The sequence below is a fragment of a genome, unplaced genomic scaffold (assembly GCF_019419815.1).
Source record: "Pyrus x bretschneideri cultivar Hongxiangsu unplaced genomic scaffold, Pyrus_bretschneideri_v1 Contig13, whole genome shotgun sequence".
NCBI lineage: Eukaryota > Viridiplantae > Streptophyta > Magnoliopsida > Rosales > Rosaceae > Pyrus > Pyrus x bretschneideri.
The window spans coordinates 461,741-483,979 of record NW_025999424.1 but is presented as its reverse complement, the minus strand read 5'-3'; the positions used below and the strand labels follow the sequence as shown (position 1 = coordinate 483,979).

The window sequence follows — 22,239 nt, the reverse complement described above, 5'->3', positions numbered from 1 at the left end:
ATTTCAAAAGAATTGAATTTCACTCATAATTTTGCATTAAATCTCTAAAAAAAAAAAAACTATTAAAAACACATCATAATCCATGGACTTATATAAATTAATTGATATATCTCAAAATCCTAATTGAAATTGAATACACGTTAAGTAGCATTTGGAAAATTTTATAGCATTAATTACTATCTTCTTAAGTAACTTCTAAAATAAAATCATTTTTATTGGTTCTTTTTTATTGTAACTCCCTAAATTAGAGAGATAAAGTATGGTTTGAATTCGGCACAAAGTGAATTAAAAAGGAAGACCAACTACCAAGCAATCCTCTTCTTTAACGTTAGCTATCAACCGCCGAGGAATGAGCTCAGCGTTTATATCTACTTCGACAAATACAAGGTCAATGCATAGCGAGTGCCGTTCAACGTTTATATCTACTTCGATAAATTTGGGACCCTTGAAGGGATAAATTTTAGTTTTATTTTTTATTGTAAAGATAAATTAAGCAGATTGTGTTTGTGAGGTAATTTAGAGTGTATGACTAATTTGAGTACTTATTCAAGAAAACCGTGGATTTTTTCTTAATTCGTAATCGTTCAATAAGAATTGTAGATAATCAAAATCTTGCTTATTGATTCGGAAATTTAGATGAAACTTATTCACAATACTCAATTTCATCACCACACTGAAGGAAGATAAATACCATCTAGTATTCTTCATCTTTTCTTGATTTAGCAACACTCGCTCACTCACAAAGACGTACATTGAAAGATAATATTACAAAGCACAATATGTTCTGTCTCGCGAAGGACGGCATCTGTCTGTTTCTTACAACTGCGGTTGCTACAGCTCCAACACCAAATCTGCAATGCAAATGGTACCAAACTGTTAAATGTATTCGTAGTAGGCTCAGTTTTGAAGATCTCGAATGCATAATGGGGTGCATATGTGAAAAAACTTGCTATGATATGACTAGATAGAGCCCAGCGAGTTAAGGATATAGGTTCAGTTCATTGTGGTTTCTTTTAAAGTTTCTATTTTTTAAGAAGGCTGATGGTAGAGTTTGAACTTTTTGTTAGATGTTCTGTACTTTTTGTTCTCCCGAATTTTTGGTGTTCTGTACTCGATTTGCTTAGGGACTAAATCAAAGTTTATCGGCGTATAAAAAGTAATACTTACATTCTGCATCTGTTTTAATCCAGTGCTCTCCTCTTTTCCCATAAGTGCTGCCACTCAGCCTGTATTGGGGGAAGTTCATGTATTTCTTACAATTTTCAGTCCCCTCCTTTACCAGTGGCCCTTCAGGGAACCTTCTGTTGTCTCCACCCTTGAGCATCATGTTTTCATTACAACCACTATCTGCACTGAAAATTTTCTTCTTCTTGTATTTCTCAGACTTGACGAATTCTCTAGCAGCGATAGAGCTTTCAGGATGGATCGTTCTATGGAACATGCGTAAGACCTGCATGCCAGACAAAAGGACACAATAAATTGTATATGAAGTAATAGGTTCTTTTTTATCCTCAATATAAGACAACACCAGATAGTTTGGGAGAAATTATTAAAAGAAGGATAGTTCTCTAATGAAGACATCTAATGGAAACACTACTATTGGGTTTAGATAAACAAGGTTCTGTAGCGGGATGCTAGGTTCCAGGGGTCAGTAAACTGGAAACAACACCTTACTTTTGAGTGTATAGATCATATTGTAAGACCTGGAGATGCTAACAAAGACAATTTTCACTCTACATTTGCTTCTCACAATTAATTTATCCTATATGTCAGTGTTACATTCTTTGTGTGTGCTGAATCCCACAAACAACCATTGATGTTTCTTTGATCTAGATGCTGAAGATCAGATTGATAGCATTGGAGTATCGTGTTTGACTTAGCTGTATGTAGGATGACATTGGTGAAATTATTGCAAGGGAATGATGTATGTGTGTATGTACTCATGTACATTTGTGTGTGTAATGAAGAGCCATCAGATGCGCTGTTCTCGGAAGATCCAGTTATAGGAACCCAACCTTATGTGGTTTCTTCTTGGTTGAAAGAGAATCAGATGCCTCATCACATTTCTTCTTGATGGAAACAGAATCAGTTGCATCACCACCTGAGGTCTTTGAAGAAGCATGGAACTTTTTAATCATCTTCTTCATGAACCGCATGGCAGATTTATGCTTATACTTGACTTCTGTCTCCTCACTTTCACTTTTCTCCTTATAATCAGTTGTGATTTTGGTCCTGTCAAACAGCTCTTGCAGTGATGCCTTTTCTTTCTTTGCTTCCGTTGTTTCTGGTAATTCAGTTGAGGACCCAAAGAGATATCCTTTGAGCGGACATGCTGCATCCTTCCAGTACTCTTCATCTTCGGACTCCTCCATTTGCTTTGCATTGGGTGTAACAGAGCCAGCCTGACTGTCCCTTGCTGACGATACACGAACCCCTTCTTCCTTTGTCTCAGCCTCAAGAAACTTCTCTAGCTCATATCTGATTAGCTTCAAGTCGTTCTCAGTCACCTCTGCTTTTTGCTGAGTTAAGTTCTCTAAAGTCGTCCCAAAAGTTGGTGTTTCGGGCTCATTGATACCTGACTCTGAGCCAAGAGTTCCAATGGTGAGAAAGCCAGGAAAAAGCTCTGAGATGATAGCAGATGTTTCTTCTTCTCTCTTGGCTTCAGATTCAGAAAAAGATTTTTCTTGGTCCCGTGCAGGTGGCTCCAAGGATGTAGATCTGTATCTGGAGCCAAAGCTTGACTTCATATAGGCATCTTGGTCATCAAGTGATGGCTGAGCTGAAAGGCAAACACAAGGGTTCCCTGAAATTAGTTACAGAAAGAATTAGGTCTGTTACTCACATTGGAAGAAAGGATTGATCTGTGCGTATAAGTACGTCATCTCAGAGGCTGCACGGCTGGCCAAATAAACTGATCAGTGTGATATGGCCGAATGATTTCATTAGTTAGTATAAGTTGGTCAGCGGTCTTAGGTTCGAATATCGTAGATGGCAAATTCGATACCAAATTAGGCTGTCCATTGTGCGGCTTAGCCGAACTCCCCCTCCCCTTAGTGTAAAAATATCAATGTACTCAAAAAAAAAAAAAAAAGTTGGTCAGCGGTCATGAGGCCATTTGATTTCCAACTTTTTCATGAGATTCCGAGTTAGTTCTAAACTGCAGCTTAATATATAGTAAAGTCAATGATTATTTGCTAATTTCTGTAACCTGATTATGTGTGAATTCTTAGTGCTTAAGATGGGGAAAAGATGAAAAGTACGGTAGTAGGAAGCAATACCAATAGTGAGATCCTTGAAAGGCTCAATGCCACCGTGCCGAAATTTGTGGTGCACCCATTGTAATAACTGCATCAATGTAATGCTAAGATAAAGTCAAAAAGATTGAAAACATCTCTCGTTCTAAATTTGGTTAGAGTTTACACTTACCTTCATTTTCAGGTGTTGGAGGGCTTGATGTTTATATTGTTTTAAGTAAACATTGATGAAAGAAAATATATATGATTTAGTTTGCGAACAAAGACTGGCTCTAAAAAGAGATGTTAGGAGGAGGAACAGAATAATATCTTTTCATGAGGATTTCCAAAAGGCGGTAGAAGTCACCAATTACCAGAAGGGTCTGAGGGTGGTTGAGTAGAGAGACATTTAGAAAGATACAAGATTGTAGTTGGCTCTTCTTATCAAGGCCAAATCATGTAGACAAATTGAAGGGTGGTTTGAGTATGCATAAATATATTAGTAAAGTTGCATGTAAGCTTTAATCAACGCTTAATAATGTTTCACATAAATCTCCATAAACCTGATAAACAGTTGTCTTTTGGAGTAGCACAACGATGCACCCGAGGGGAAAAGGGGTGTAAGCAAATCTACTTGTTTCATTGTGAAGTATAGATTTCTGAATATGGTTACGATAAATTAGTATTACGTTGAATTCACTTCCAGCGTTATAAGATACTAGACCACTTTGCTTGCAGATCACTGATGTCATTGATGCTGCATTAGGGTTGTTTTCTCTGTTACTTGTAATATTCTAAACCTCATGTGCAGGTATAATTTTGACGTTAATAGCTATAGATCGAGGTTTGGATTCAACCAATTGTCTTGTTTATCATTGTCTAAGTATCTTATGGATGGAGAAGGAGGCATCAGGACAAGGTTGCTGGCCCAGAAATATTTGCATGCCCCCACACGCATCTCTGGAAGTTAAGTATTTAGCTTTAGGGAAAGGGTATAGCTGCTGTAGGCTTAGAGACAAAGCCATTAACCATTCGTGCTTACATCCTTGATTAGACCTCGTACTGTCTTACAAGTGGGCTCGATAATTACGCAGGGCAGAGGAAGGTCGAAGATAAAGGAAGAGTCCTTTACAGAAAGAACATTCATAGTTTTTGCATGTAAACCGATCTTATGAATTCGCTTCAAAGCATTGAATATAACTGGTTTTGCAGAAAGTACGTTGATAGTTGCAGAATTTGTTATGCAAATGCAAGCGATGCATCATGTTAGTCCGGTAGGGCTATATCGGACATTTTGTTGATACATCATCGATACTGTGTTAAAAATGGACATCCTGCACATGGAACTGAGTATTCTGTAACATGAATAGCTTCTTTGTTTGTTTTCCTTGCATGAGATGATTTTGGGACAAGACTGGTGAATGAGTCACCATATATAATTGAAACCATGATTAATTAATTGAGACAAGCTTGCTTAAATCTGTCAACATTCCAACCATTAGTTTTAGGGTATCCCTAGTTTAGCTACTTCTGGAGGACTAAAGACAGCGAGAATCACTCCCCATTCCACCTTCCATACACCACAACAAACACTTCCAATCCAGTTGAACTTGGAAAAGAGAGAAGCTTGTCTCCTTAAGGTCACGGAGGAGCTCTTTCTCAAAATATTTCGTGGCCTATTCACATAACTTACTGCTTATGATCAAAACCGTTCATATTAAAAGTCACTTTGTAACATCATCTTTGCAAAAAATCAATCAACTAAGGTCGTTAGTCAATGATTTTATAGAATCCGTCAATTTGTTCTTATAAAGTTAAATGACTAAACAATCTTGGTGTTATTTGATTTTTTGTAGAGATCATATTTACATGGTGATGTATAATATGAATATTTTGACCATAAACACAAAGTTCCATCAATAAGCAACAGTATTTTAAAGAGGAGTTCCTCCTCAATCCTTGAGGACTAAGTCAAGTCTTTTAGATGAGGATCTTCTCCGGATCCTCTTTGTGGGGATCATAAGAATCCTCATGTTCTAGCCGTTCATCGTACATCATCGTGCGAACAGTTTTCATCAAAAACTATTTGTGTTTAATTTTAAATAAAAAAAGTCAAATGATTTTTGACCGCTCGATATACGATGAATGACTAAAATGTGAGGATTCCTAAGATCTCAACAATTTGGATCCGGATCGGATCCAAATCTAAGTCTTTCTCCTTGGAAAAATATTGGATTGGACAGTTTCTTTTTTGGGTCTGAGTCATATTGTTCAGTTGGAATATGTATTGTCTTTATTGTTTTTGTATTAGATGGAGTTATTGCACGATCATTACCATCATGTTTGTTCTTATTTGTATGGACCTGTCTCATGATATGATAAGACCCCAACTTAAGGGCAGTTGAGCCATCTTGATTTTTTTATTTAGGGGATAAAACCAATTTGGTTTCTAGGCATTTGGATTATCATCGTGGATACCTCGTTGTTGTGGTTGATCGTTATTGAGTTTCGAAGAAGTCATTGTGCACTTCTTGAATACATTTTTTCTTGTGTTTTCATAGCGGAAGAATTAAAACCATCATTTGTGTACTTTTGGGTTACGAAAGATTTACTTTCTCTAAGTGCTAATAACAAATCTTCCTAATATTTTCCCAACTTGTAGAATGGGAAAAAAACTATATATCGGAAATTTGAGTGGACCAAAATAAAGGGTCTTATGATTTTATAAGAGCCTCCCTACTAATGTCGTTTTTTCATGAAACCATACCAAGGCTAACAAAGAAAAGATATTCGAAATTGTTGTCGTACCAATACAACTTTCACACTAAGTGAGACTTTATAGGGCTTGGTGGAACTAAGAGGAATGGCTTACTTATACCCTGAATGCCCCATGTCAACCCGAATAAATGACACATTATCATATGCTTTAACTTTTTCACATTACATTATATTATTAGCTTAAGATGTCACTGTGTAATCCTAAAAATATGAGTAGAATTTCACCTGAAAAACGATCAAGTTCAATCCCAAGAGTCTCGGAAAGTCTCTTCTGCAAATGACTTAGTCTAACATCTTACTCAAGTTTTTCTCCCAAGTAAATACTTGTAAAACCAAAAAGGGTGATCGCTTCCATTCACCGTAGTCATTAGTGAATCAATTTACACATTCAGTATCTCTAACATTGCTCTATATGTTTACTTTATAGGTTGTTCATTTTTCATGTTCACAGTGTACATTATATATGAACCTACTTAAAGTTAATATTTTTGATATTAACTAAATACCATAAAAATTGATGATTAAACTATTACTTAAACTTTAATAAATATACTTATTTTTATCAGCGACACATCAACTGGACCAAGAAAAAATTACCCGTGTCCGTATTGGTTGGATAAATTGAATTTCAACGACTTTCAAAACGCCTCCGTGACCTTTCTCTGTTGACAACAAAATCGCCAGCTACCTCTCTGCAACTGCACGCCTTCTCCACGCGCCGTCCCCTAAAAAATCCGTTGACCTCGATTGAACAAAAAAAATCCCAATTAATATCCCAACAATCCACACCGTCTGATCATCTCTCGCTGTCATGGGGACCGAATCATCAGCAGCGTCCGTGGAGATATCAGATCCGTTGCTTCACGATTCCGACGACAAAATCAAGGCCGTAGAGGCCGACGACGACGACCGAATCCCCGAATGGAAGGACCAGATCACCATCAGAGGGCTGGTCGTCAGCGCCGTGCTCGGAAGCCTCTTCTGCATTATCACCCACAAGCTCAATCTGACGGTCGGGATTATCCCCTCCCTGAACGTCGCCGCAGGGCTGCTCGGGTTCTTCTTCGTCAAATCATGGACTGGTTTCTGGGGAAAATTAGGGTTTTCAGTTACCCCCTTTACCAGGCAGGAGAACACCGTCATCCAGACCTGCGTCGTTGCCTGCTATGGCCTCGCTTTTAGCGGTAAGCCTAATCACTTCTGTTCCGTTCCGTTCTTCACTAATTAGTATTAATCACATCACTAATTAACTGATTAGCTAGTTCTTAGCTCTTATTCTTTGTCTTTTGGTAGTTAATTTTGATCTCAGTTATGGAAAATTGGTGTTTCTTTTATCTTGTGTAATCATATAATTTGTAAATGTGAAATGAATTGGCAGGGGGATTCGGTTCGTATTTGCTTGCCATGGATGACAGAACATATAATCTAATTGGTTCTGATTACCCGGGTAATCGGGCGGAAGATGTTATCAATCCGAGCTTGTGGTGGATGAGTGGTTTCCTGTTTGTTGTGAGCTTCCTGGGCATTTTATGCCTTGTTCCGCTTCGCAAGGTGACTACTTTTTCTGTGGATATGGATATCTTATGGGTGCTACCTATGTTTTTGACTTTGAGCTAATACTGATGTTAACTTTCTAACTGAATTCTGCATTCTGGCTTTTACACCGATAGAATTGTCTTTTTAAGTTGCTATTGGCATCTCGATTCATTTCGCGTATGTTATGTTATAATCATTAGACCCTTTGATAGAAACAGGTGTTGCTTGATGTATGTTCATTGGCTAGGACGTTTTGATGACAGAAGTTTAACGTGCCCGTTGGCTACCTATTATGGTATTTGTTGTATACTTGTCTTTTGTTAATGTATACTGTCTCATCTTTATTAATCTGATATCAGGTTATGGTCATGGATTACAAACTAACATATCCCAGTGGGACAGCCACAGCAATGTTGATAAATAGCTTCCACACTAAGAGTGGTGCAGAGCTTGCCGGGTAAAGTCTAAGTCTCAACCTTTTGATGTGTTTTATAGTAGTGCACTACTGCACTTTGCTTCCACTCAAATTGGGAAACCGGTTATTCTTCCCACTCTAAATATTTGGTTTGAAAACTCCTTAATCCCTTTGTATCTATTTTTATTAAAATAGATGCATTCAAAGTGGATCTTTTAAATTAACACCATCATAATCTTACTTTGCAGGAAGCAAGTTCATGCTCTAGGGAAGTATTTAAGTATAAGTTTAATTTGGAGCTGCTTCAAGTGGTTCTTTAGTGGTATTGGAGATTCATGCGGATTTGACAACTTTCCTAGCTTTGGTTTGGCATTGTTTAAGAACACGTAAGGCTATTGGTTCTCTGATTTTCTTCATGATTCTTCTCTTCATTCTTGCTCCCCTTCCCAACCACATCCTTTCCACTCTTTCACCCTTGTTTATAAGTTGAGAAAGTGGCAAACACTACTTGGTGGAGCTAGTGGGGGTCCTTTCTTTTTTATTATTTTCATACCCATTTTATGATGAAACAAATATCAAAATCAGAATAGAATTGGTATTTTGCTTTCCTGATTATCAATGATGAATTCGACAAAAAGAAAAGGAAAAAAAAGGCCTTCTGAGGAAGTGGCATTCTTTTTAGTAAGATCTACAATATTGTACAACAGTGAAGTTGCTGATGTTTTACATGACTGGCTTCATGCAGGTTTTATTTTGACTTCAGTCCAACATATGTTGGATGTGGTCTTATATGTCCTCACATAGTCAACTGCTCAGTTCTTTTTGGGGCTATCTTATCATGGGGTTTTCTTTGGCCATTAATATCCCAATATTCTGGGGTCTGGTATCCAGCCGACCTTGGTAGCAATGATTTCAAAGGTCTTTATGGATATAAGGTATTATGCTTCGATTTCCATTTCAGGCACACTACCTTGATTCTTAGGCTAATTACATGGGTGTACTACTATAGTGTAACTATTTCCAGTACGGATTTTGTTGCATTTCTTATGACAAAGACCTAAAGGTAGAGTAAGGGAAGAATAGACTGTTGCCTACACACTCATTCATAGTTATTGTTTTTGGTCATCTAATTGGCTCTAAAAGCTATATTCTTACCCGTTATGCTGTTTGCAGGTCTTTATATCCATTGCCCTCATCCTAGGGGATGGTCTCTACAATTTGATCAAGATTATAGCCTGTACTCTCAAGGAACTATCCAATAAGAGTAGCAAACTGAGCAACCTTCCTGTTGTCGAAGAGGCCTTAGGTCAGTATTTATATGGTCTCTGATATTCACTGAAAATGTCGTCACTATTCGTTTGATGCCAATGTTGTCACTCTTCACCTTAAAACGGTTTGAACCCATGACCCAATAGGGAGGGCATGTGTTCCCTGCATTGACGTTTGAACTCTATTCTCCTGTTGCAGTGCTTGTGTATTAGTAATCTTGTTTGAGTTGTCATAATAGCATAATTGGCTGAAATCCTACTGCCAATTTTGGCTGTAGCAAAATCTATGTATTTACCACATTATTGGCCTTTATTGGCCTGTATTTGCCACATATTATTGGATAACCTGTCAAAGAGATGAAGAGGGGATGACATCTTACACTTGGCATAGTATAAACAGATTAAAGTTTACATGTATCTTACTTTTGAGGTAACCTATTTTATGCTGAAGAATAATAGGTTGTTGATATGTGCTCAGCAGGTGATGAGAATTCAGAAGTACCACTAGAGCAGAAAAAGAGGGATGCAATATTTCTTAAGGATAGGATACCGACGTGGGTTGCCGGAGCTGGATATCTGGGCCTAGTTGTAATCTCCACGGCAACGATGCCAATCATCTTTCCACCTCTGAAATGGTATTTGGTTCTATGCTCATACATCCTTGCTCCTGCCCTTGCCTTCTGCAACTCCTATGGCACTGGCCTCACGGACTGGAGTTTAGCTTCAACTTATGGGAAAATTGGTCTTTTCATCATTGCGTCATTAGTTGGAAGTGACGGTGGTGTTATAGCTGGGTTAGCAGCTTGTGGGGTGATGATGACGATTGTCGCTACTGCAGCTGATCTCATGCAAGACTTCAAGACAGGTTACCTCACTATGTCCTCGGCCAAGTCTATGTTTATAAGCCAGTTAGTGGGAACAGCCATGGGTTGTGTGATTGCTCCGTTAACATTCTGGTTGTTTTGGACTGCATTTGATATCGGATCACCTGATGGTCCATACAAGGCACCCTATGCTGTAATATTCAGGGAAATGGCAATCCTAGGTATCGAGGGCTTCTCTGAGCTCCCCAAGCATTGCTTGGCTATGTGCGTTGGTTTTTTTGTGGCAGCGCTAGTTATAAACCTGCTGAGGGATGTGTGTCCTAAGAAAATATCACAGTTCATTCCGATTCCAATGGCAATGGCAGTCCCATTCTATATCGGAGCATACTTTGCCATCGACATGTTTGTTGGGACAGTGATATTGTTCATTTGGGAGCGAGTGAATAGGAAGGATGCGGAGGATTATGCAGGGGCAGTGGCTTCGGGTTTAATATGTGGTGATGGGATATGGACAATACCGTCGGCAGTCCTCTCAATTTTCAAGGTCAATCCACCCATCTGCATGTACTTCGGGCCTTCTTTGAGCAGATGAGTTGAGCCACATGCAGCACTGTAACACTAGTGATTGTAAGTTCAAAATTTGAGGTGTTGGGAGGTTTGGTTAGATTTTGTAAATTAGTACTCGAAGTATGATTCATTACTCAGTTGGGGTGGTTCTTCTAGTTCCATGTACATTAAACAAACAAACGGTTGAATGCTCCGAAATTAACGAACCACAAGATTGAAGTATATTGTGTTGTTTTTGTATGGGAAGGAGTTATTGCATCATTTGGAAGTGAGAGGTCTTAGGTTTGAATCTCGTGGATGGCGAATTCGATACCAAATTAGGTTGCCGTGTGACATAGCTGAACTTCCTCTTCCCTCAATGTAAAAATATTGATGTATTTAAAAAAAAAAAAGTTTCTGGTGAATGGTGTCGTGTGTTAAACATTAGGCTGGAGTTTATCTCGGGCCAAACTTTGAGAAATATGGACTTACCCTTTCGAGTTATCATCTCTTGCGCATCAAAGCACAAACAACAAAGATTGAGACTTAAAAATTTTGGGGTTTATTTCGGCCCAAACTTTGAGAAATATGGACTTACCCTTTCGAGTTATTATCTCTTGCGCATCAAAACACAACCAATAAAGATTGAGACTTCAAAATTTTTGTTTTAATCAGTGTTTTGTTCAGGACTAGTGGGGGAGCATCTGTGTAACGATGCATTGCTATATTGTTTTTTTTTTTCCGCCTTTTTGGCGGTTTTAATGAAAATCTCGGTTGACCAAGAGAAGAGAAATCATTTTTTTTTTCTTAGTATATTGATATTTTTAGACTAAGGGAAGAGGGAGTTCAGTTAAGTCACACAATGAGCAACCTAATTTAGTGTTGAAATCGACATCCACGAGGTTCGAACCTAAAATCTCTCACTTCCGAAGAGAAATACCATCAGACCGTAATACCGAATGGCAAAAAAAAATCTAATTAATATTACTAAATATATAGGCTAAGTAATCACAAATGTGAGTTTTGGAAATGGGGCACATGGCATAACGGTGACCTCTCTAGTCTCTACTTAGCACACTTCCACTTCCACTGGATTCTTTTTTTTTTTTTTTTTTTCTTTTCTTTTCATATCTCTAATTTTGATAGATTGATGCATCTCAACCACCTATCAATTAGGTAATGGGTTATATCTATCTATCTATCTAAAATTATTGTCATCAATTGTCAAGTAACATCATCGATCTATACCAAAAAGTGCAAATTCATCAATTGTTTTTCTACATGTATTTATATATTGTCAAATTTAGAGATTAAGTAACTTATGTAATCATATGAAATTAACAAACTTATGTAACCTTACGAAATTTACTTTATGTATATTTCTCTGAGATTTAGTTTCTATTTTTTTTTTTATGAAATTTTTTCAGAACTTTGGCAAGTTACAGAAATTGAAGAAAATCTGAATGTTCATACAGAAAATTACACAACCTAAAAGTCCAAAACAAATAAAAATTAAGCAAAAGAAAGGGATGGCACGTAGAGAGAGAGAGAGAAAGAGAGAGAGGGGTCCATTCCGTCTCTCTCTCTTGATCTCTATCAAAGGGAAGGAGGCATTCAGTTAGAGATTCTAGCTTTTTATTAATTGGAGGTTGTGGCTGTGGCAGTCCTTTTTGATGTGCAGCATGCAACTTCTGCTACTTTTCCCATTTCTCATCATCATTCTTCCTAAACTATACCATATCATCCTATTATGTGGAAAAGGATACTCGTCCCATCATTTTTCTCGGGATCTTAGGAATCTTATGATCGGGATCGTTTATTGTATATCGTGCGGTCAGAAATTAATTTAAATTTTAAAATTAAATATGAATGGTACTTAACGAAAACTAACCGCTCAATGTATTAAGTCATTGATTATCCAATATTATTATTATACGTTGTTTATATGTGAAAGGAATCCTCTTCAGATACCGTTCACCAAGTCCATCAAGTTCACCCATTCGGATTCTTGAAATTTGATTTAACGGCTAAAGTTATTATAACTTTTAAAAGAACCCCCTGTTTGTAGCCGTTTGATCAAATTTTAAGGGCTCGGATGGGTGGACTTGGTGGAAGAAATTCGGAGAAGATCCATTTCCGTTTATATGCCCTACTGGGCGTTGAATGATATTTTAAATTCGATACAAAGAAAATTGTATTTTTTTAGTTTGGTGCTACCCACATACACCTACCTCTTTTTGCCTTTTACACACACATTTCAATTTCCGAGAGACCTATTGCTAACAAATTGCTTGTCCTCTTTCCTTCACTTCCCGGCCTCCATGTTTCACCTGAACATTTAGCACATACTATAAACAACTTTATTTTTCTCTTAAGTACAAAATTTGTAATTGATGAAGCCATGGTGAAAAAAGTATTCTTATTTAACCATTCCGCGCTCAAATTATCCTAAGACAAACACAGAGAGTTAAAGCTTATATATCTCTTTATGGATTTAGTCTTTTATAAACCTAGATATATTTATATATTTATATGAAGTGAAAGGAAAGTAGTTTTCCGATTGAAGAATTGAATTCGTGGGATAGTATGTATGGGGTATGAGATTTCAACAGCTAACTTTAGAGGAGGAGAGGAGGGGCCTCCTTTGTCTCCGTGATGGGATGCACATACGACCATCAATTCAATCACCACCACACACGTCGCCCATTCCCGCCATTATTGTCATCACACAAATCAATAGTTTTCTCCCACACCACACCATATCAAGCACAAACCTCATGAATATATATAAGTACAGCTATGAATATTTTCACACGCAACCCAGGAAAAGAGGTGGGAAAAAGAGAAAAAAAGTCCTGCTCTTTAACGGCTTAATTAACGTTTCTTATTAGCAATTAATCATGTTCATTATATATATATGAATATTAAAAATTAAATTGAAATATATGGTCACTCTACGGTGACCGAAGGCTGCATGCATGCATAAGTTCGATGCGTTCATTTCTTCATCCTGCATAGGAACTGAGGAAGCAATGAATTAGCTAGTGATGTAGGACAAAAATTAAATTATTTTACATGCAATTAAATTAAAGGAAGGAAGCTACTTTAAATGAAGAAAAGTGATTGGAGAACAGAAAATTCTTGGGTTAAGTTACATTATAAATAGGTCAATTGGCCTTAGGTTTGTAATTTTTTTCGACTATTATTCAATAAACATGAGTTTTCTCTCTTTCTTCCTAGTAAATTTAGAGTTTGCTAGAAGTTTTATAACGAAGGATTATTATTCGATTTTCCATGTTCAATATATCCGTTGTGTCAGCTAAGTTTCCTAGTTCTTTTTAGAAGAAACGATAGTAATGTTTTGATTCAAGGATAGGCCAAAGCAGCCCCAAACCAAAAATTTAGCTAATTTGTAAGCAACCGTGTTGGCTTGGCAGCAGATATGGGTGCAAAATTCTTCAGTGATTGTGGTAAGGATGCTCTTTGTGTTATCGACAATCTGCCAAATTATGGACAAATTAGTTGAGGAATCACCAAGGGCCATCACAATCTGAAGAGAGTCTACTTTCAACAAGAAACCGATACATATATACGAGCTATATATACACATATGTACTGAACTCCTAATTAAATAGTAAAATGGGGAACACAATAATCATACCAACTTGCAAACTTTAGAACTTTGAAAACTAAAGCAACTTTGGACCAACTAAACCGACTAATTAAACTCTCGTGGTTTATACATCACGAAAGCGATATCAAGTTTCCTTCATCAAATGTTGTATATAATTATTATTCAACGCTTTAGGTCAGAAAATATACAAGAAGCGATGCATGCGTCTCCTATTCATTTATTGAGTTAGAAAATCTACAAGAAGCAACACATGTCACCGTAGTCGCAAGTTTTCGCAACGAACAACTAATCACTCAACTTTTAAGAGTTGCACACACGCGAAGATACGTGTAATGTGTGCAGTTTCGATAAGACAAGAAGAGTACCATACAAGATATGATGTCCTAATTGAGGGTTACAATATAAAACAAAAACTGAATTAAAGAAGTGAGGTAATGTACATTGACCGTAATGTGTATCATCATTGATTCTTCGACCTTACTATCCACATTGTATAATGATAGTTAGGGATAATTGGGTAATTTCATGGAGATTAAAATAACAATGTGGGCATTAACAAGTAGCTTCTTTTTTCTTTAAAAAATGATCAGTTGGTGGCTTCGTCAGTCGTCACGGTAGTCCATTCTTTCGGGGATCAACAAGACTCACATAGGTATTCCAGCCTCTTTGGTCACCATCGTGTGATTCACTAATGTCACTAAATCAAACCAAGACGTGCCGTGTAAAATACGAGTCTGGAATTCGTCCCCAACCATGATGTGTCGTGAGGTAATGTACATGGACCGTAATGTTTTCCACATTGTATAGTGATAGATAGGGCTAATTGGGTACATTTTATAGAGATTAAATAACAATGTGGGTATTAACAAGTAGCTTTTTTTTTCTTTCTTTTTTGTAGCTCGCCACGACAGTCTATCATTTCAAGGGTTGGCAAGACTCAGAAGCATTTCAGCCTCCTCCTAGTCACCATCATGTGATTCACCAATTTCAAGAATCAAACTCAAAATATGTCGTGTAGAATACATGCCTGAAATTCATCCGAACTATTCAGCACTCTATGGTGGTTGGTATTAACAAGTAGCTTAAGTTGAACTTTATGTTTAAAAATTTGAACTTGTGTGCTTTACTTTTGTTCTTTTTTCTTTTCAAGTAATGGAAGAAAACATAACGTGTCTGCTTGTTGTGATTTTAGTATATTTGATGGCTGATATTTATAAGTTGAATTAATCCCTTCAATTATGAACGGTAAAGAATACACACACACGCACCCACCTCATCAAAAATAATATTTCTTGTCGGGATTATTCATATTTGATTCATGTAAGATGATATCTAATTAATTATGTGGTGGACGCTAACACATAGAAAATCGCTTTCAAAGCACAATTAAAAATGGGTTAATAGTTTTAAGAAATTGGGATTAGGCATCTTTGTCATACGAGAAATTTAAGGTTAAAGATAAGGGACTCTTTTGTCACTTTGCTTACTTGTTATTGGCATCCAGTGCTCACACCAATTATCATTGACAAATGTGCATCCCTCTCTCGTGCAGAACAATCTCTTGTGCTTCTATCATCATTCTCGTGAAGGAGAAGGATTTACACAAAACGAATTTATTACCATATAGCATCTTCTGTTTATTAATACGTGATAATATATTATTAAATCGGGTCTTACGTGATGGTGGATTTGTTCTATATAAATTGTTCTCTAAGGACCATAAGAAATATAGAAGAAAATTTACAACATCGCCTTTATCCGTGAACAAATTAAGGAAAATTTTGTATTTTTGCAATTATATGTACTAGATTATGTAACTTTTATATAAAATTTAATTTTCAAGGTTGAATATAAGGGTATAAATGTGCATGCACTTTAATTCAGCGAGCATGAAGGGAAGTAACGTGAGCACATAATTCTTTTTTCTAAGTGTGAAAAGAAATTTAATCTTCTAATATTAGGGAGGCCAAATTTTTGGATCAAGTTGTGTAAACTAAAATGACATGGTTGTTGATGATTAAATTATTAATTAGGAGTCAATTAACGTGTTTATTTGCTATTAGTAACACATCATTAAATTTAAAAATTTAATCTCTCTAACATACCCTTTCAATTATTTATCATTTGGGTGGAAAGTGATGTCTAATTGTAAACATCCAATAGAGCACACTCCGATGAGAAGTAAGATTTTGTATATGGCCCAACCATCAGAAACTAGAGTATAAGGCCCCACCCCACAGAGGCCCACCAAGGTAGTATATTCTTTAGGGAAAAAAAATTCAATGTCTGAGAAACACGGCTTAATATGTTAAGGGGACGTTTGTTTACCCTCACTAAGTTGGACTAGACTAGACTGGACTAGCTATTAGTCCAATACTGTGTTTGTTCCATGCTGGGACTAACATTAATGAGACTAAAAGGGACTAGCATGGACAAAACCCTTCACTAAGGGGTCTTAACGAGACCCCCCAATAACCATGGAACTAGCTAAGACTATCATCTCTTTCTCGTCCTCGTCATGCTCAACGACCACTCTCAACAGACTCCTCGTCATCTCCGGTCACCTAGATCAATCATTAACTTTCCGACTCTCTTTCAGATCCATTTCATAACCAACTTTCATATAAAATATACCAAATTGAAGCTGGGGGTGACAAGATTACGATTTTACCTGAATCGAGGCTAAAATGTGGTCGAATGTGGCCGGAAAATGGCTTGGAAGTCTCGGCCTGTTTGGGCTTCTTCAAATCCATGACAGATTCGAGCATTCAAAGCTAAGATCTCGGTCCAGGGATGGTGATGAATTTTTTGGCGGTGCTAACTTCATCCAATTTAACGAGGGTTGGCCGGAAAACATATCGGGAAACCTGCAATTCGTCTGGAAAATTGAAGCATTGAGGTTCCGTTCGAACAACGCATAGCTAGAGAGGGAGGGAGGACAGAGAAATAGAGATTGGAATCAATAAGGAGTTTGACCAGGAATGAGAAAGAGACATGAATTGAGAGGTCTAAGAGGAAAAAAAGAGGGAGAGGATGGGACGATGAGAGAAGAGAAAAAGAGTGAGACGGAAATGATAGGAAAAGATGGAGAAAAAGATAAGATCATAATAAAATATTAATAATTTATATATTAAATAATATAATATTAGAATTTGTTATTATTCAGCTTCTTAGTCCAATACTGCACCAAACGCTTTACTAAGTTAGTCCAGTTTAGTCTAGTCTAAGCCAGTCCAGCTTAGTCCTTGAAGCTAATCCAGTCCAAGATAGTCCGGCGCAACAAACGCCCCTAAGTGTCATAATATAAATGGTTAGATACTTGAAAAAAATTTCAACCACTTGACACTTGTACTGTAATACTTGGGGCGTGTTTGTTTGCCCTCCTTAACTTTCACTGGACTACACTAGACTAAATGGTAGTGTAATCCTATGTTTGTTACACACATGGACTAACTTTAAAGAGACTCGCTCCGAGTAAACTGGACTACGAGCTTCACTAGAGGGTCTTAGCGAGACCCCCCCCCAAAATCGGGCAAATTGCTAAGCCTAACTCTGCTCCTTCCTCGCCTCTTACAACCCTTTCAAACCCAAATCCCGCAAAACTCGAAACAAAATAGCAAAACTTTTTCAATTTTTCCCTTTTTCAAAACCAAATCCAACTCCTAAAATTTGAACCTAGAAAATAAAAAAACCCAAAAAACCCAGAAACCCAAACCGTATTCAACCCCTATCTCCCACCTTCCAATAACACATGCATCCCGCACCCAACTCAAAATTCAACCCCTATCTCACACACGGAGGCAAAGAAAAAACAAAGGGAACAACAAAGTAAGGAGCAACCTGATACAGAGAACAGGAGGGCGAAATAAGGTAGAAAAAGGGGAGAGGGAAGGAAGACAGTGGCGGAGAAAATAATAGGAAAACATGATTCTGGAAAAGACCAAAAGAAAAAGTAGAAGTAATAATATAATATTAATAAATATAAATTAAATTAATAATAAAATATTAATAGGTACAAATTAAATAATATAAAATTAGAAATATGTTTCTTAGTATGACACTACACCAAACATTTCACTAAATCAGTCCAGCTTCGTCTATTCCAAGCCAATCTAACTTAGTCTTTGAAACTAATTCAGTCCGAGATAATCCGGTGCAACAAATGCACCCTTGATGTACTAAGCCGTGTCCCCAACACCGATTCAATAATATAATATTATGTAAAATTACGTAACATTGTATTTTTGAATTAAAATACTACTGCGGTCTTGTTCCATGCAAATTACTTTTAAGTTGTATTTTGTGTAAGTTGCTCAACAACATGCTTTGTGGTCTGTAAAAACTCCATATCATTAGCCTTGATGTTGCCGAATGCTGTTGATCCCATTTATATAATCATGTTCCTTCCTCTCTGTCTTTTTAAAGTTCCCATCAATTTTTATATCATATCTTAAGGATGGTCCTAGACCTAGAAGAGTGGGATACAAGCAAACCCCACCACCAAGCCATTCATAGTTGCCAGGTGTCGAAATCTCAAGCTGTCCAGCTTGGAAGTTGAGTTCCTTATAAGAGATGGCATCATATATTGGTTTGCTACTGCAATTATAGCATATGCAGGCAGCAGGAGAAATCAATAATGAAGAAGGGGGAGAAGGGGGAATCCAATCAATCAATAGACCATAGTCCATGTGACTCCATAGAATGTGGGGAAAATTAGAGAATGGGCTTTTGATTTGCCTGCTCTATTATTTTAGCGTACAATAATGTATAACGTATGTTATTGAATTTAATGATAAGATGTTTGTTTAATAATTTAAGAGAATTTAACGGGTTAATTCAAATCATTTAAAAGATAATGTGATATTATACATTGATGTACGGGAAGGAAATAGTTGTCACGAGAGTAAAATTCAAATTTAGGCGCAGATGACTAAACTTGATAGAACTCATATTTGCATAAAAAAAACTTTGTCTGACTAATCATATCTTGTTCTATGTCTAAGCTTATTAGTATTTAATATGTGATTAATTTAAAATATCGACACATTAACATCTGACGGTGTGAAAACACGAAACTGGCAGTTGTGTTCATATCTGCCTAGTCAAACCCCGCTGCAGTGTCAAAAGTAACAAGAGATAAAGTAAGAAAGGAGGACAGCTTGAAGAGAGAGAGAGAGAGAGAGAGTAAAAAACAACCAAAGCCAGTCTACCCGGAGGAGAGAGTAACATTTGACAATGGGGTACGCTGGGATTTTAATAGTATTTTATGGGTTTTGTCTTCCCTTTCTTTGCCAAAAACAGTGAAAACTCATGAAAGTGTAGGACTTTTCAGGTCACCTTCTTCAATCAAAGAGGACCCATTTTTCTCCTTTTTTTCTTTAATATTTTAATCCCCTGTTCATGGATCCCAAGGGCTCAAAGCAGACACAAGACATACCTAGCTTCTTGAGCCTCCCCCCACAACCTCAGCAGCAGCAACCACCACCACCTCAACCCAACAGCAACATGAACGACGACAAACCTGCTGAAATCAAAGACTTCCAGATTGTAATCGCTGACAAAGACGAGTCGGGGAAGAAGCAGTTGGCGCCCAAGAGAAGCTCCAACAAAGACAGACACACAAAGGTCGAAGGCAGGGGAAGGAGGATACGGATGCCGGCCCTCTGCGCCGCCAGAATCTTTCAATTGACCCGAGAGTTGGGTCACAAATCCGATGGGGAAACAATCCAGTGGCTCCTCCAGCAGGCCGAGCCGTCGATTATGGCCGCCACTGGGACCGGGACGATTCCGGCGTCGGCTTTGGCCGCGGCAGGGGGCTCTGTTTCGCAACAGGGGACTTCCTTATCAGCTGGATTGCACCAAAAGATCGATGAATTGGGGGGGTCCAGTGGAGGTAGGACCAGCTGGGCAATGGTGGGCGGGAATTTGGGGAGACCCCATGTGGCAGGGGTGGGCGGGCTATGGCCCCCTGTCAGTAGCTTTGGGTTCCAGTCATCATCTGGTCCTCCATCAGCCACCACAAATCTGGGCAGTGAGAGTTCAAATTACCTGCAAAAAATTGGGTTTCCTGGCTTTGACTTGCCTGTCTCTAACATGGGTCCGATGAGTTTTACTTCAATTTTGGGTGGGGGCAATCAGCAGCAGCAGCAGCTTCCTGGGTTGGAACTTGGGTTGTCACAGGATGGACATATTGGGGTCCTGAACTCACAGGCTTTGAGTCAGATTTACCAGCAGATGGGGCATGCTAGAGTGCACCAGCAGCCGCCGCAGCAGCACCACCACCACCAGCAACCGCCTTCCAAGGACGATTCTCAAGGCTCTGGACAGTAGTAGTGGTCGCATTAGATTTTGTGAAATTTGGATGGGAGAACGCAAAAAGCAGTAGCATTTTGTTGGGTGGCTGAGTTTGTTGTTTTGGTAATGGTAATTGTATTGTATAATTGGAAAATGTTAGGAAAAAGATACTCGAGGGAGTTCAATATGGACTGGATTTTGTTTTCCCCTTGTTTTTCTCTCCACTGCATGATTCAAGTCTCCATATTTACAGGTGCTTCTGCTTAAATCTGCTTAATTTTTCAGCACTCTTCGTGTTAGCCATAGAATATAGGGGAATTTGATTGTTGAAAGTGCTTTTGCAGATGGGATAATTGTGCACTGTCAAATTGCTTTGGGTTTGGGCTTAACTGCTGCTGCTTTGAATTCAGAGGTGTGTTGATTGTAGTGTAAGGCATCTTTTTAATTGGTTTTGTTCTTCACTTGGTGTGGATCAAATGGTGCTCGGTTTGTTTGTGAGAATTTAAACATAGAGCTCTATAGTCATACTTAATCTCCATTTTTCTTCTTAGATTTCTTAATTATCTTACATCTTCATTGTGTTTTTCCACAAATTAAGGGGCAATTACTTATCATACTACTTGCACTATACTTGCTCTCTCAAGCCACTTCCGAAGAACACCTCGCTTCGTCTTTACAAACCATTTGTGTTCTCCTTGGTCTCACAGCAGTGGCATCATTAATAGGCCGATAGCCTAGTTGCCTACTTGAATGTCCAAGTGCATTTCAATCCTTGGAGATGATATTGCATTCTAAAGTCTTTGACGCCGGAATTCCAATCAGGAACTCAATTTTTTTCTTTTGTAGCTTTGCTAGTCGGCTTTGGCATATTACAAGGAGAAGGATCGAAATTAAGAGTCTTTTATAGTTTCAGAACATAAGAAGGGAACATTTAGAACTCCATTTGGCTTCCCTAAGAACTTGACTATTCTGTCAAATCTGTTTAATTATGTCGATTGTCATTACCATGTGGAAAACTGCTTCACTAGGCGACTCATCAAACTAGTCTTGCCTCGTAGTGTCAGATTGATCTTTGGTCTATAGATTCAGTAGCTTTTCGCTGAGCTTCACATATGATGGATCATCGCGGGACAGATGATCAACATGTTTCGTGGGTTCACATTGCAAAAGAGATTATGCAGTTCATTGAACTTACGGCTTTTGGCATTGTCTACATTGTTTGAGATGTTTATCTGTTGTGTGTTTTGAAAATGACTTTTGAGGCTGTTGTAGTTATGCTATTGGCCTCTCATTCATTCTTTGTAGTTGGCAGCAATACAGTCTTTGTCATGGCCTCTTCTATCTCATTGGAATATCTTTCTGCTTCTTCCTTATCTCCTTTATCCGTTTCTCGCTCATTTCGCATATCACCCGAAACAGCAGGGCATCGAACTAAGGACTTCATACGAGAATTTGTGTGTTGTTTATGAACTAGGACTCAAATTTACCCTTAAACCCCACGAATTATGTTTTTGACTGTTTCCCATGAAATTTCCTGGCTCCGTACTCTCAGTACTCATCCACTAATTGCAGGTCTAATTGTACATAATTTCCGGCATTTGTGGGTCTTGGTTTGGAATCGAATATGATGTGCATTTAGTCGTATATGAGATTCTGAAGCATAAAATATATAAAGCCGTCTTCAAAGGTACGTACGTTTCCAACTGATGAT

General features: G+C 37.9%; 3 protein-coding genes and 1 long non-coding RNA gene across 5 annotated transcripts; 3 read left to right on the top strand and 1 right to left on the bottom strand.

The window, feature by feature from the left end:
• The first annotated feature begins 523 nt into the window (after window positions 1-523).
• LOC108866321 lies at window positions 524-1,736 on the top strand. The gene is made up of 2 exons (XR_007256188.1): window positions 524-865; window positions 1,384-1,736. It is a non-coding gene; the product is annotated as an uncharacterized LOC108866321 (long non-coding RNA).
• On the bottom strand, window positions 872-3,381 carry LOC125474799 (protein LAZY 1-like). Its single transcript, XM_048578801.1, has 3 exons — window positions 3,279-3,381; window positions 2,016-2,803; window positions 872-1,450 (listed from the first exon to the last, which is right to left on the bottom strand). The coding sequence occupies exons 1-3, from the start codon at window positions 3,349-3,351 to the stop codon at window positions 1,133-1,135; spliced, it is 1,179 nt and encodes a 392-aa protein (XP_048434758.1). The 5' UTR covers window positions 3,352-3,381; the 3' UTR covers window positions 872-1,132.
• Window positions 3,382-6,653: 3,272 nt separating this feature from the next.
• On the top strand, window positions 6,654-10,843 carry LOC103936118 (probable metal-nicotianamine transporter YSL6). Of its 2 annotated transcripts, none has more exons than XM_009345954.3 (7): window positions 6,654-7,195; window positions 7,390-7,562; window positions 7,907-8,004; window positions 8,211-8,348; window positions 8,708-8,897; window positions 9,136-9,268; window positions 9,712-10,843. In XM_009345954.3, the coding sequence occupies exons 1-7, from the start codon at window positions 6,823-6,825 to the stop codon at window positions 10,644-10,646; spliced, it is 2,040 nt and encodes a 679-aa protein (XP_009344229.2). In that variant the 5' UTR covers window positions 6,654-6,822; the 3' UTR covers window positions 10,647-10,843. The 2 variants fall into 2 exon arrangements, with proteins under 2 accessions (XP_009344229.2, XP_009344228.2); XM_009345953.3 differs by having other exon boundaries at window positions 9,709-10,843.
• Window positions 10,844-19,474: 8,631 nt separating this feature from the next.
• LOC103936117 (transcription factor TCP20) lies at window positions 19,475-21,080 on the top strand. Its single transcript, XM_018644739.2, has 2 exons — window positions 19,475-20,781; window positions 20,873-21,080. Exon 1 carries the CDS (start codon window positions 19,635-19,637, stop codon window positions 20,562-20,564), a length of 930 nt encoding a protein of 309 aa, XP_018500255.2. The 5' UTR covers window positions 19,475-19,634; the 3' UTR covers window positions 20,565-20,781; window positions 20,873-21,080.
• Window positions 21,081-22,239: the final 1,159 nt, after the last annotated feature.